The 14,073-nt window shown below is 70.2% G+C and overlaps 2 protein-coding genes across 2 annotated transcripts; both read right to left on the bottom strand.

The window, feature by feature from the left end:
• Positions 1-2,507: 2,507 nt before the first annotated feature.
• On the bottom strand, positions 2,508-10,220 carry MCRIP1 (MAPK regulated corepressor interacting protein 1). The gene is made up of 5 exons (XM_071210850.1): positions 10,159-10,220; positions 4,792-4,845; positions 4,290-4,408; positions 3,737-3,838; positions 2,508-3,263 (listed from the first exon to the last, which is right to left on the bottom strand). Exons 2-5 carry the CDS (start codon positions 4,797-4,799, stop codon positions 3,199-3,201), a joined length of 294 nt encoding a protein of 97 aa, XP_071066951.1. The 5' UTR covers positions 4,800-4,845; positions 10,159-10,220; the 3' UTR covers positions 2,508-3,198.
• A 149-nt stretch (positions 10,221-10,369) lies between these two features.
• On the bottom strand, positions 10,370-11,588 carry PPP1R27 (protein phosphatase 1 regulatory subunit 27). The gene is made up of 3 exons (XM_004467520.2): positions 11,202-11,588; positions 10,960-11,110; positions 10,370-10,654 (listed from the first exon to the last, which is right to left on the bottom strand). The coding sequence occupies exons 1-3, from the start codon at positions 11,575-11,577 to the stop codon at positions 10,531-10,533; spliced, it is 651 nt and encodes a 216-aa protein (XP_004467577.2). The 5' UTR covers positions 11,578-11,588; the 3' UTR covers positions 10,370-10,530.
• Between the last annotated feature and the right edge of the window lie 2,485 nt (positions 11,589-14,073).

Raw genomic sequence — 14,073 nt, forward strand, 5'->3', positions numbered from 1 at the left:
GGAGGCCGGGGGCAGGAGGGAGAGGCCGCCTTGAGGATCCGAGGGAGCCTGTCAGCTCGCGGGCTGCTTTCGGGGGGACGCGGTCCGGCTGCCTCTGACACCCCTGCAGCCCAGGCAGCCCCTCCGACCTGCTCCCCACGGCCTCTCGCCGCCCCCTCCCCCCCAGATCCCAAATCCATCCTCGGAGTGAGGGTCTCGCTGGGTACCTCCGCTTGGAAGTCAGCTGGCGCTCAGACCCTGCACGTGCCCGCTGAGCCCCTCGCCCCTGGCTGCTTGGACGTTGGCTTGCGCTCAGACCCTGCACGTGCCCGCTGAGCCCCTCGCCCCTGGCTCTGGTGGCCGCGCGGCCAGGGCTTCCTGCTCCGGCCCCTGTGAGTGCACGCCTGTCTCCTCCCCCGCTGCAGCTCAGGGGCGCAGGGGCAGGGCAGCTGGCAGAACACATGGGCGCCTCGGCCGCCAGTGCCCGGGACCGCCAGGACAGAACGGAGTGAGAAAGGGTGGGGCGCCGCCCACGAGGGAGAGACCCAGGGCCGAGGGCACGCGCAGCCCTGCCTCTCCACCCCGCCATAAGCCATCTGGAGCGGCACTGCGGGCACCCAGGGGCCCCGGGCGGGGGCTGGGTGTGAGGGCGCTGCCGCTAATCGCAAAGGCCGCAAGGGCGTCTTGTGGCTGCAGCGCTGTCCGGGGTGAGCTGTGCCTGATGGCCAGACTGGGAGTGGGCAGGGAGGCGGCGGCCAAGCGAGCCCCTCTGCAGGCCACTGCGCCCACCTGCTCTGCTACTTTGCGCCTTTTGGAAACGTCCCGTCATCAAACGGGAGCGAGCCAGGCAGCCCAGGGCCTCCAGCGGGAGCAGTTGGGTAAGGTGCGCTGGTTGCACCTGCTGGGGCTAACCGCAAGCCTCGGGGCAGAGCGATGGGCATTGTGCAGACCCCTGCTTTCGAGGCATTTTCCTGGAGACCCACAACTTCTAAAAAAGCGAGAGAGCTACTGAAACCCACCAGCCAAGTGCGGCGTGGGAAGGCCTGGGTCTCCCTGGAGACAGGACAGCGGCGGCCGCCATGGCCAGCCACTCCCGATGGCCCCCTCCCTAGCCCTTCCCCAGAAGCAGCACATCTGCTGGCAGGAGCAGCCTTGCACTTCCGCTTTCCTCTGGGCCCAGGACGAGAGCTCGGCGCCCGCGGGCTTGGCCCACGCCAACGTCCAGGAGCAGCTCGCAGGCGCAAGGCTCAGGAAGGTGTTTCCTCGCTGCTCCATCAGGGAAAGAAAGCGTCCCGCAGTGGTCCTGGGGCCGAAGGAAGTGCAGGAGGCGGGCGCGCGCGTCACTCACAAGCAGGCAGGCGCCATGGAAACCCACGCTCGTCTCCAGGGAAACAGGGGCAGGGTTGTCGCCAGCCACTCAGTCCTGGTGGCAGCGGGGCGGGGGCCGGGCTCAGACTGAAGGACCGGCGCCAGCTACCCCCTCCAGCCGGGGCACCTTGGCGACCCCTGGGAGTCGTCACCCCGAGGGCCGGCACCCAAGGTGGGACCGCGGAGCACGGGGCGTCCCGCCCGAGCAGGGCGAGTGGGAGCGGAGGGCGCGGGGCGAGCACAGGCCCCCCACGCCCGGGCTGGGGCCACGTGGGGTAGCAGCCAGAGCCCCCCACCTCCCTGCCCTTGGCTAGGCGGGCCCAGGCCCACCCAGCCTGGGACCCGAGTCGGGTGGCTTTTCAGTCGAGCAGCAGCATCCCGAGGCGCGGCCTGCGCGGAGGGTACCACCTCACCTGGCAGATCAAGGTCGCGGAAGAATCACAGCTCTCCCTCCCCCACAGGTGGAAGGATGCACCCCTGCTCCCTGCCCCCCACTGTCCCCAGCTGCCCAGGACTCCGGTGAGGAGGGCACGCAGCTGAGGGGTCTGACCCTGGCTGGGAGTGCACCCACCCTTGGCTGACACCCAGCCCTGGGAACAGGTGGTGGCTCAGGTGACCGCAGCCCTGTGGGACCGTCCATCCGCGGTGCTGGAGCCCAGAAGGCAGAATGGCCACTCCCGCCCCGTCAGCAGCACGGGCGCCAGCCACGGGCACCGCGCCTCCCACGCCATGCACTGCCCACCCCGCAGGCACCTCGCCTACCGCCCGTGGGCGCCCTGGCCCCAGAAGCCTCTCCTGGGACAGGCTGTCCCTGACGCTGGTCCTGGCCGGACTGAGTGCCACATTCAGGCCGCGGCTACTCCAGCCCCTGGAGGTCAAGTGTAGTCCCCTGGGGCCACCTCGGGCTGTCGTGCCCAGAAGCTGGGTTCAGGCCTTCAGGGAGGGGCGCAGCCCCAGACCCTGCCCCGGCAGGCACGGCCCTCACAGGGAGACAGTGACCCGTCCCCACTCCGGGACCCTGCCCCCCCCGCCCCCCCGAGAGCTCCTGGCTCCAGGGCTCCCCCCCAGGACTGTGGCTTCCCAGAACACCGCCTTGTGGGACAAGTGCGGTGCCCGGGGTGGGCGAGGAGCTGGGGCGCTACAGAGGCCAGGAGACTGCGCCGGTGCCACCCGCCTTTATTTGCAGATGCTTGGCTGGGGAGGGCACAGGAGAGAGGGGTCCTGGAGGCCCCCCAGGCACATCCCCAGAGCCAGGGCAGTCGCCCCAGGGCAGGCTACGGGCCACGTGCGCAGGAGACCCTGCATGTTCCGGGCCCAGGGAGGGGGACTGCCCTGACGATGACGCTGGAGGTGGGAACCGGGTGGACTGGCAGCACGGCCATTCCCAAGCCCAGGACGGGTAGGAGGCCCGCGGGGCCCAAGCCAGCCGCCCTCGTCCAGCCCGCCGGCCGCTCGGGGACAGACCCCCCTCAGTCCACTGGCCCGAGAATCAGGCGCCCCTTCTCACCCCCCAGCTGAGACTCAGTGGCCAGGGACAGGGAGCTGAGGGCAGAGACAGGGTAATGGGGAGAGGGGCCGGGGCCCCCAGGGTGGGCAGGCAGGGCCAGAAGGCTCCCAAGACGCAGCTCGGCCGGGGCGAGGGGCCGGCAGTGCCTGGGCGCCCCCAGGAACAGGGGCAGCGTGAGATGGGGGGAGGGGGGCACGGGGAGGCGGGGCCGCTGGGGCCATCCCTGTCCCCCGGGCTCTGTGCCGCCTGGAGCACAGCCCCCTCCCCACCCCCAGGCGCTGGGCCCAGAGAAGAAAGCAGCGTCCACGCTGCGCCCCTGCTCTCAGGGGCCGGCGGCCGGCGCGCTAGGACTTCTTGGCGTCCTGCGTGTTCCGGCGCCTCAGGTCACTCAGGTCGATGGGCTTGAAGGCTGTGGGGGAAGAGGATGGCCAGGGTGGGCGGGGGCAGGGTGGGGGAGGAGGGCAGCAAGGTGCTTAGAGCGGTGGGGGGGAGAGTGGAGGTGGGGGGAGGGGGAGAGAGCAGGGATGGGGGAGGGCAGCAAGGTGCTTAGAGCGGTGGGGGGGGAGAGTGGAGGTGGGGGGAGAGGGAGAGAGCAGGGATGGGGGAGGAGGGCAGCAAGGTGCTGGGGGAGTGGTGGGGGGGAGCGGAGGTGGGGGGAGAGGGTGGAGATGGGGAGAGAGGGCAGGGGTGGGGGAGGAGGGTGGCAAGGTGCTCAGGGGCAGGGGTGGGGGAGGAGGGCAGTGGGGGGGCAGCGGGGGGGGTCGGGGCCTGCTCTGGAGCTGGCCGGCCCTGGGCCCTTGGGGAGGGACGTGGCGCAGGGAGCCCGGCCTCCAGCCCGGCCGCCGGCCCAGGCCCTCCTCGGTGGGGCAGCCCCCCACTCACTCTTGAGGCTGGGGTTGGGGACCCTCTCCACGTACTCCTCCACCAGGCCCCGCTCGCTGCCGGACATCTGGCTCCGCAGGTCGCGCTCGACGCCCTGCCAGGCTGCGGGGAGCAGGGGGCTCAGAGCGCCGGTGGTGCAAGCAGGGCTGGGGTCCTCAGCACCCCCACACCCTGTGCCCACCTGCCCACGGAAGCCAGTTGGCCTCTCCCCCTCCCCCTCTCTCCAGGCCTGCTTTCCTGCTCTAGTACCTTCTAGAAGCTCCCCAGCAGGCACCTGTTTCCCAGGGTCCAGGGTGCAGCGCCCCTCCCAGGGCCCCCTGCGCTCCGCGCTCCCAGCTACACGGGCCTCCTCGCCGCCTCCGCGCACACCCTGGCACCCCTGGCGCAGCCCAGCATACCCCTCCTGAGCGGCTCCACATGGCCTCGGGAGCTGCCCACTCTGCAGGTGCCCTCAGGGCTCCCCACCTCCTTGCGGGACAGGGTCCCCTCCGCCCCCAGCCCGCCCCGCCCCCGCAGGCCAAGGGAGGAGCTTCGGCGGGACTGGGCCACCCACCCTCGTAGATGAAGCGCACGTTCTCCTCGTGGGCCGGTGTGAAGATCTCGGTGCTGCTGGCGGGAGAGCGGGGGCTGCTGTTCCTCTTGCCGTGGTAGACGACTCTGGAGACGGGCGAGCTGGGGGGCCGCGGGAGGGGCTGGGGACCGCGTGGGGGGCTGGGGGCTGCAGGAGAGGCTGGGGACTACGGGAGGGGGTGGGGGCCGCAGGATGGGCTGGGGGCCGCGGGGGCGGCTGCATGGGGGGCAGGGGCCAAGGGAGGGGCTGGGGGCTGCAGGAGGGGCAGGGGCCGCCGGAGAGGCTGGGGGCCTGCAGGCCACAGGAGGGGCTGCATGGGGGGCAGGGGCCACTTGGGGGGCTGGGGGCCACGTGGGGGGTGGGCAGCCGTGGGAGAGGCTGGGGACCTGCAGGAGGGGCTGAAGGCCGTGGGAGGGGCAGGGGACTGCCGTGAGGGGAGCTGGGGGCTGCGTGGTGGGGGCTGCTCTGTGCACCCGAGACCCACCTGGTCATCGCTGGGGCGTCTGGTCGTCTCGCTCCCCTGCCCGGTCCCTCGGCTCTGAAAGGGCAGCCCAGGCACGGAATGGGCAGGGCCCGGCTGGTCCAGCAAGGCGCCCTCCTCCCCGCCAAGGCCGCGCATGAGTCGCGGCAGCCCACTGCCTCCCAAGGGTCCCCAAGGTGGGCGCTAGCATTCTGGGGCTGGGCCGGGGGCACCCACGATGCAGACCAGCTGGACAAGCTGGGGGCAGGGGGCCTGGGCGGGATGACCAGGACACCCCGTCCACAGCGCTGGGGCGCAGCAAGGAGCCTCTGTGGCCCAGCAAGGAGCCTCTGTGGCCCGCAGGCTCTTTGCCCTGAGCTGTCCACAGGGGATGAGCCCCCAGGGTAGGGCAGCGCGGCTGGGGTGTGCCCATGACCGGGTGCCGCCCAGGGGCTCTTCCCGCCCTGGGGGGCCGTCAGCTTCCGGATGGAGCCGGGGGTGGGACCCGGGCACGATTCTGGGCCACCTCAGGAAGCTGACCCAGCCACCGGTGACTCAGCACTCAGACACCTGCCTGCAAACACGCACGCCCGTGGGTCAGCGGCAAGAGCCAGCGCCGCGCCAATCCCCGGGAGCCAGGAGCCTCCGGCAACCAGCCGGGGGCCCAGGGGAGGCCTCGGGGGTGATGAGGTGCCACCTTCCTGCCTCCAGGCCCTTCTTAAGGACCCTGTGCACAGAACCCCGCCACCTGGGGGCGGCCCCCTCAGGGATCCCGGCACAGGCCACCGCATCTTCTGGAAGAACCAGCCGCTCCCCGCGAGGCCAGGGGCCTGCTCTGCCCGAAACAAGCGGCAGGGAGCAGCCTGCTTGCCGCACCAGGCCCCACAGTTCCCACCCCGAGGGAATTTTCCATTAAAAGTCAAACAAATAAGCACAGTGTGTGACGTTCGCCCAGAGAAAAAGGCCACCTGGGCACCGGGAGGCACACGGGGACAGTGGGCGGCGGCTGGGCCCCCACGGTGAGCTCCGCCGCAAGGTGCCCGCGCAGCCGAACGCCAGCAGGAGCCCGATGGTTCCAGAACAATGTGAGGGTCTGGCTCCGGGGACCGACAGGGGCTTTGGGGCGGGGACCCCAGGGCCTGGGGGTTTTTTGGCACGGCTGTCCTCAGCCAAGAGCCCCGGCAGCGAAGGCTTGAGCCTGCGACGTGGAGTGGACTCGGGCCAGCAGGCGTCAGCGTCGGGCCAAGGCCCAGCCCGCAGGGACCCCTCCTGCCAGCTCCCGACAACCTCTTCACACCCCCGGGGACACTTCCCCAAAGTGGTCCCCTTCCCGCCGCAGACGGAGCCGGCGGCCTGGCGCCAGGCGTCCTGCCAGCCCACCCACCACCTCTCTGCACCCACGTGACTCGATCAGGCAGGACTCGGGGACCCCTGCTCGGTCCCAAGAAGCCCCTGCTGCCCAGGCTGAGCCCTGGCCTCCACGCTGCCCCAGAGCCCCATCAGGACCCCCAGCCGGGCCCACCAATGCTCTTGAAGAGGTCAGAATTCAAGCCACTGCCTCTCCAACGAGGTGCCCTTCTTTGCCAGGTCACCCCCTGAAAGCAGCCCCAGAACCACCTGCTCCACCCCATGACCAGAAGGGCCCCTGTCCAGGACCACCTGCCACCCAGCGGCAGCCACAACCGACCGCGGCTCCGACGGAGCAGCCCACACGCTGTGGGCGGTGGTCCCTGCGGGGCGCAGGAGGGTTGGCGAGTGAGCTCAGGGGCGAGGTGGGCAGGGGGCTGCGCTCCTTTTCATGGACCCAACCCTGTCTCTCCCCACGTGTGGGCAGCACCCCTGAATCCCACGGGGTGGCAGCTGCCCGGCCGTCCCAGCAGGCCGTGAGGAGCCAAGGGGGCTGCTGGGGGCTGGCAGCCAGCAAGGAAACGGGAAGCAAGGCCTTCAGTCACATGGGCCAGACCCGCCTCAACTCCTGCGGCCAGTGGAGGACACCGAGCCCCAGAGGACCCGGGCGACCAGACTGCTGCCCGCGGACACCACGAGATGCAAGCAGGTGCCATTTCAAGCTGCGAACCGCGTGGTGAGAAAAACGCACGTGAGGAGCTGCCAATCACGTGCAGAGAGGAGGAACGGCGTTTGGGGGACGAGGGAGGTGGCGGCGGCTCTCCCACTGCCTTGTAAGAACGAAGCGAAGATGAGCGGGGTCTGCAGACGGCCTGACACAGCCCGACACCTCCACACGCCCCAGCCTGCAGCGCAGGGCCCCCCAGGGCCACGGTGTCTCCCAGGCGCTGGCACTGACGCCTCTGCTCCCCACGGCTGGGGCATGGCAGACAGGATGGGTCTGCGCCCAGCCCTAGGGCAGTGGCCTGGTGGGAGGGACAGACACATGACAGCAGACAGAAAGCACCAAGGGTGGCCCAGGAGGGTGCGGCCACCACCCGGTGGGGGAAGGGACACAGGTAGGGCCTAGAAAATGGGAGACCAAAAAATGGCTCTCCTGGCTGAGGGAACCCACACGCGCAGACAGAGGCCACAGGCTGCGACTACCAGGACAGTGACAGAGAGGGCGGGGTCCAGGAGGGAAGCCCCCACCCCATGGCCTTGTGAGAGTGGGGGTGGGGCAGGGCGGGGACCCGAAGGCACAGGGAGGGCCTGGTGAGCACCCAGGCGCAGGAGCTCCCAAAGATACTGCGCCTCGCTGCATCTCGGGGTACCAAGCGCACACGGAGATGATGCGTGAAAGGCGCATGGGCGCGGGGTGAGGAGGGACCTGGGCACGAGTGGGGGTGTCGGGCAGGGGGAAGGACAGCGTCTTGGGGTCAGGGACAGACACGCCAGGGAGGCAGCTGGGGTCACAGTGGCCTGGACCAGGAGGTGACGCCCGGGCCGGCGGGGGCAGTTCACCAACGCCTTTGGCGTACGCCCTAAGGGTGTCGGCGTGGGCTGGCAGTGGGCAGCAGGCCAGCGGGAGAGTGGGCACAGAGAGGCCCGGAAAGCAGGAAAAGGCAAGAGCGAGCTGGGGAGGGCAGGACCGGGGACGCGAGCCCCCCACGGGCCCCCATGGGCGCGCGCAAGCCCTGCTGCTCAGCAGCCCGGGTACAGGGGAGCGCAGGGCCGGGGCCGTGCCCGAGGAGGGGCCAGCAGGAGGGCAGCGCACAGCGGGCCGGGTCAGGCGCACACCTGCCCACGGCTCCACCGCACCTGGCGCCCAAGCCCGAGCGCCCCGCGGGACGCACTCTGCCGGCGCTCCCGGAGCGGCCGTGGCTCGCCCTCAGTCCTAGTCGAGCTCCGGCGGTGGTGCTCCTCTCCCGGGAGCCATAAAAGGTGCGCGCCGCGGATCTGATGCCACGCGACCACGACCTGGGCGAGCCGCACCCCGTCCCGCAGCCGCCCGCTTCTCCCCCTCTTCCCTCGCCGGGACAACTTCCCGCGCCAGTCCCCCAGCCTCGGCGCAGGTGGGCGCCAGCACGGTCTCAGCCCACTGTCCCCAGGAGACACGGCCGCCCAATCTACTTTATGGGTCACCCGGCACCAGGCCCCGCCGCACCCCCCCAGAGGGCTCTGCCACAGAACAACCCCTGCCTGGGTGCCATCACCCCAGAAAGCCAATGGGCACCCCATGGTGCCAGGTACCTCTGTGCCTGCTGGGGAGCTGTCTCCGATGGCCACCCCCAATAGCCCGACAGGCACCGTGCTGGACGCACGGAAGGGACCGGCAGTATTCTACGGCTGGGGCCGGCCCTGCCCCGCCTCCCCGGGCATGTCCTCTCCAGGCCTCGTCTGAGGCAAGTGGCCCCCACAGAAACCTGCAGGGACGCTGCCCCAACAGCCCGGGAACCACCATCACGCGGGCTCACAGGGCTCGTGTGGCCCGGCTGTGGACAGGTGGTCGTGCCGTGTTGCCCACCGAGGCACTGCTGACCAGCAGAGAGTGACCCAGAAAGGCCACCATGAGGAGTTGCCCCACCCACCACCGATAACCACCAAAAGCCGGCTGCCTGCAGCCACCACGTGTGCCCCCCAGGGGCGGCCAGGCACCGCGCATTTCCCCAACTGGGCCAGAACCAAGGAAACCACGCCTGGCAGGCGAGGTGGCCCAGAAGGCAGCGCCGGACCTGCTGAGGGACGCCCACCCACGCCCTCCCGGTGCCCCTGGGGAAGGGCCCAGACCCTCAGCTGGCGGAGCCGCCCAGAGGCTGGTCCCCTGGCCCCCAGTTCCCACAACGCCGAGAGGGCTGGTCTCGACCAATCTGGGCTGCGCTTTCCTCCTCCTGGGGGGAGGCGGGCGCGGGAGGCCCAGAAGCACAGCGCCGGGGCTCCCTGCCGCACACAGGGCTGTGACGTGCTCCCGCTGTCCAGAGGATGACGCTAGCTATTCCAGAGTTAGAATCAACGGTGCGACTGGCCATCTTGCCTTCCTCTGGGATCTCTGGTGCCCTGGTTTTCGTAGACACCACTGTCCCTCCACGCACCGGGCCTGAAAGGCTCTCAGCCTAGTTCCGGCCAATGAGACCTCCAGAAAACGGACTCTTACCCAGCCGGGACAGGAGCCCAGTGAGGCCTGGAAGCCGTGCCCCCCCCTGGGTGGCAGCAGCAGTGTCCCACCCTAGCGGGTCAGCGCCCCTCCTGTCTCCTCAGGGAGCGGCTGGACCTGCCCCCACCGGCTCTCCCCCTCCCTAGGCCTGGCACTCTCCACCCACAAGCTTTGTCACCACGGGGGATGCTGGACAGCCGCCCTGCCACCCCTGCCCCACGTAAGCTAGGCTCTCCCTGCCCTCTCGCCCTGAGGCCGCGGGGGAGGACAGGGACATGCGCCAGGCAGGACACGGGCGGAGGGCGGAGGACGCCAGCTGCGCTGCGGGGCTCCGCGCGCCAGGGAGTCCCCTCCGGAAAACGGGGAGGGCGGGACGCCGGCAGCGCCCTCAGCAGCAGGACGGGCAACGGCGGGGCGCGGCCCGGGCGGGGCCCTCCAAGACCCGGCCTCCCGCTCCTGCCCGCCCCGCCAGGGACAAGAAGCGCCCCTCTCCCTGCCGGACACGCCGCGCGGGGGCTCCCCGGGGCCTGCGCCCCGGGGGGCAGGGGCTGCCGGTCGCCCGCCGGGCCGCCCGCTCGCCCACCACCCCGCGCGCCGGGGCCCTGCTCGGGCGGGGCGCGCCACCGGCGGCCCCGCGGCTGGGGGTCCCGGCGGCGGGGCGCGAGGAGGCCGTGGGCGCAGGGAGCCCCGGGTCTCGGGCTGCGGGCGGGGTGCGGGCGGGGGAGGGGTCGCTGAGGGCGCCCGGGCCCGCACTCCGGCCGCCCCGCGCCCGCCCCCGCGCCCCCGCGCCCCCGGGCCGCCGCCCCTCCCCCGCCGCCCCCGCCCCGCCCGGGGACCCCGCCCCGCCTCACCGCGCCCGGCGCCGCCGCCGCCGCCTCTTCCAGCTGGGAGGCCCCGGCCGGAAGTGACGCCACAGCCGGGCCGCGCAGGCGCAGGCGCAGGCGGCGCCGGGTCCGCGCCACGTGACTGGCGCCGGCAGCGCGGGGCGCGGGGTCCGTTCTTCTGCCGCCCCGCTCTCGAGCCCGCCGCCCGCCGGAATCGAGGCCACCACCACGAGCTTGGGGATCGCGTTTATTGAAAAAGTAAAAAGTGTCACAATACAAAAGAGTCACCTGGAGAAAAAGCCAGGCCGGAGAGGCGGGGCGCGGGGGCCGCCCGGGGCTCGGGGCCTGCCCTGCAGGCGGGACCCCGCACCCGGAGGGAGGAAGAGAGGAAGGGAGGGCTCAGTACATCCTGGTCCCCTCGAAGAGCTCCACCAGGTCCTTAAAGTCGGGGTCGATGAGGTCGGAGGGCATGTCCCCATCATCGTTGGCCGCGTCCCTGTCTGCCCCCAGGGAGATGAGGTACCTGGGGTACAAGGGCAGCCCGCTGAGGCCTGCGGGCGGCCTGGCGGGTGCTCACCCCGCCCCAGCGTCCTGAGGCCCCCTGCTTGTTTTTTCCAGGTAGGGTGAGGAGGAAGAAACCTGAGCTTCTGGGGACTGGCCCACTGCCCAGTCTGTTCTAGGGCGGGCAGCGGGCAGGACGGGGTTCCAGGGGCCCTCAGGGTTCTCGCCGACACGTCCAGGGCCCCCTTTTGAGGGACCGCATCTGGGGGCCAGTCGAGACCCCTGGGGGGGCTGGGACGAAGCCTCAGCAGCCCGCCCACCTCTCACCTGGCTATGTCAGGGTACCCGTCGCTGCAGGCGATGTGCAGGGCCGTCCAGCCGGCCTCGTCTCGCTGGTGGATGTCCGCCCCGTGCTTAACCAGCAGCTTCACGCACTCCAGGTTCCCAGAGAGCACGGCCTCGTGCAGGGCGGCCAGGCCTGGGCAGGGGCCAGAGATGGGGTCGAGGCTGAGCCGGCCAGGCCGCCCGCCGCCCCTCAGCCCCAGGGCCGGCCCCCGCCCGGCGCTCACCTGAGGGGTGAATGGTGTCCAGGGCGACCTTGCGGGCCCGGATGAAACGCCCCACCTGCTCCAGGTCACCCTGGCGGATGTGGTCCAGGAACAGGACGTCGTTGGGGAAGCGGACGCTGCGCTCGGCCAGCAGCCGGCGGCGCCGCTGCTGAGGGCTATAGCGGGTGTAGCGGACAGTTCGGCTGGGCATCCTGGGGGGCTGTGTGGGCAGGCCGGCGGCCCTCGTGAACACAACTGGGGAGCGCGCCCGGCGCTGGGTGGACCGTGTGCGGCTGGCCTGGCCGGTGAGGCCCCAGCACAGTTCCGGTGCTGTTCCTCTGGCGGGCGCTTCCGGCTTATATAGGCCCCGCCGAGCTATATAAAGCTGCATGGTCATGATGAACCTGAGCCGCTTGCCCTCCCAGGACGGTGCCCGGGATCATGTTGGCGGCTCATCTTTCAGCCCACCTGTCGCTGTGCCCGGCCAAGGGGGTCAGATGCTTCCTGGCTGCAGCTCCCTGCCCCACAGCTGGACCCAGAAGGGGCAGAACGACAGCCCGTGAGAAAGGTCGAGGGCCAAGTAGGCCGATCCAGGAAGCCAGGGAGAAGGGCCTGCCCTGCAGCCCCCCCCTACCCCCACCCTGGGAAGTGGGGGAGCCCACCAGGTATCTGAGGGCGCCCAGGGCCCTGGCTGTGGACAGGGAGGCCCCACCCATCTTTGTGCCGGTCACTGTTCACACTCGCATGGCTTGTGTCCCCCCAGACGGCCATGGCAGGGCTGCCCTCCCGGTGCCCCCAGTTAAAAGTCTCAAGTCCCGCCGCTCCTGCCCGGCAGCCACAAGCAGGCTCTGCGGCCCTGTGTCATGTGCGCCCCCTTAATCCTCGGGGCGGTCCCACCTGGAGGAGCCCAAGCAAACGCCTCCAGCGGCACTTCTGTGATGGCCGGGGGCAGTGAGCCCGTGGGGTCAGGCAGCCAGCTGTCCCCTGGGGGTCATGGAGGCCTGAGCGAGGGCAGAGCCAGCACCAGCCTTTAGGGGCGCACAGCGCCCGCCGGAAGGAGTCCCAGCCTCACCAGGTGGTTCTGGATCCAGCAAGATCCCATCAGCAAACTTAGCAGACACCCTCAGGGCGTGGCCTGGCACCCTGAGGCCCCCCACCCTGCAGGGCAGCCCAGCCCTGACACAGAGGGCCCCGGGGGCCTCGGGCCATGTGCACTTGGGGTCACCAGCTCTTCACAGCACTTCCACGGGGTCCCGCTCCCAAGCCCAGGCTGGGAGGGCCCCCACCAGGGGGTGGTTCCCAGGGTGCCTGCCTTGGGGGGCTCGGAGGACGGGGTCCAGCCCTACCTCCTGTCCCTGGGAGGCCCCAGACTTCCTTAGCCTATTTACATGAAGCTCGGAGACAGAAAGTTCTCTGCTGTGGACACACGCAAAACTTTCCTTTGAAACGAAGATCATCTTAGGTTGTGGAAAGTTTTGCCTCCCTCCCTTCTGAGAGGATCGGGTGAAAGGGGCTGGCTGGAGCGGGCCAGGCCAGGCCTCCTCGAGAGTGGACTGCAGCCCCCACTGGGTTCAGCCTGCCCGGTGACCCCAGAAGGGCAATACCCGGGCCCTGGGGTTTCTCTTTGGACCAGTGAAGGGAATTCTGGCCACGGCGGCTCCCTGAGAAGGTGCCGTGCCCTTTCCTGTCGAGGGCGGGGGCTGAAGCATTTTCCTCCAGCAGCTCCTCGCTGGAAGTGGGTCCTGACTGCCCACCTGCTGCAGGGGTAAAGCCTGCCGCTTCACGCAGCACACGCTGGGACAGGCCTGGTGCTGGGTGGCGTCCACAGCCCTGCTCAGTTGGAACGAACTTCTGAAGTGACCTGGTTTGCACGGTTTTAAGTTTCTACTTTCTGGAGGACAGGGCAAACTAATTTAACCAAGGAGTTTACCGCCTGCCTTCTGAGAAGCACACGGACCGCAGCCAGCACTACTCCGTGCCGCAGGGCACTTGACGCCCAAGGGCCTTTTAGGAGATGGAGTGCGGTCTTGCTGCAGGCCACAGGGGACCTCGAGGCTGGTGCACAGGTCTGCCTGTTCCTGACCCCCGTAAAGCTAGCGAGGAGGCGAGGCCGCAGCCTGAGCCTTGTGGAGTTGCCACGCTAATCCCCAGCCCTGCCAGGTGGTTCTGGACACGGGTCCACAGCCTCCCAGCAATACGCGGCCAGGAATGCGGCATCAGCTGCCCCGGCTGAAGGGCAGAAGCACATGACGGCACTGGCCCTGGCAGCTGTGCCCACCCGGTCTCAGCACTGCTGGGCAGCAGGGCCACCACCGCCTCCTGCCCTGGGGTCTCCACGAGCCGTGCCTGTCCTTCCGCAATGGACGGCCTGTGTCAGCAGGACCCGGCCCCGACACAGGTGCCCAGAACGCGGGCGGGGGGTGGCGCAGACGTGGGTTAACAGCACCCAGGAGGACTGGGCTCGGCAGGGGTGTGGGTGGGGGTTCAAAGCAGCAGGGACCCGTGAATCTTGGTAGTGTCCAAACACTTGCTGCTCCGGGGAGTTGACACCCAAGGGAGTCAGAGCACAAAGCTTGGCGAGACCCGCGAGGTCACAGCCTGCGCCCCTCCAAGAGGCTGGGCAGGTTTGCGTCATCCTTGACCTTCTGAGGCGGGGACGGCCACCTCCGCCCCTTTGGCTGCCGTGGGACGCCCCCTCTGTGGGGCACCAGGAATCTGATCCCTGCCACCCCGGGCTCGGCAGTGCCAGCCGCAGCGCCACACGCTAGGCTGGCACCTCCGAGTCTGGGAAGAGCCCTGTTGCTCAAACTTCCTTCCCGCAGGCCCACGTCCACGTCAGGTTCCGCACCGCGCCTGGGGACTTGCAGGGTAGTGCCCTTCCCGTAAGGGTTTC

Source organism: Dasypus novemcinctus, chromosome 21 (assembly GCF_030445035.2).
Source record: "Dasypus novemcinctus isolate mDasNov1 chromosome 21, mDasNov1.1.hap2, whole genome shotgun sequence".
NCBI lineage: Eukaryota > Metazoa > Chordata > Mammalia > Cingulata > Dasypodidae > Dasypus > Dasypus novemcinctus.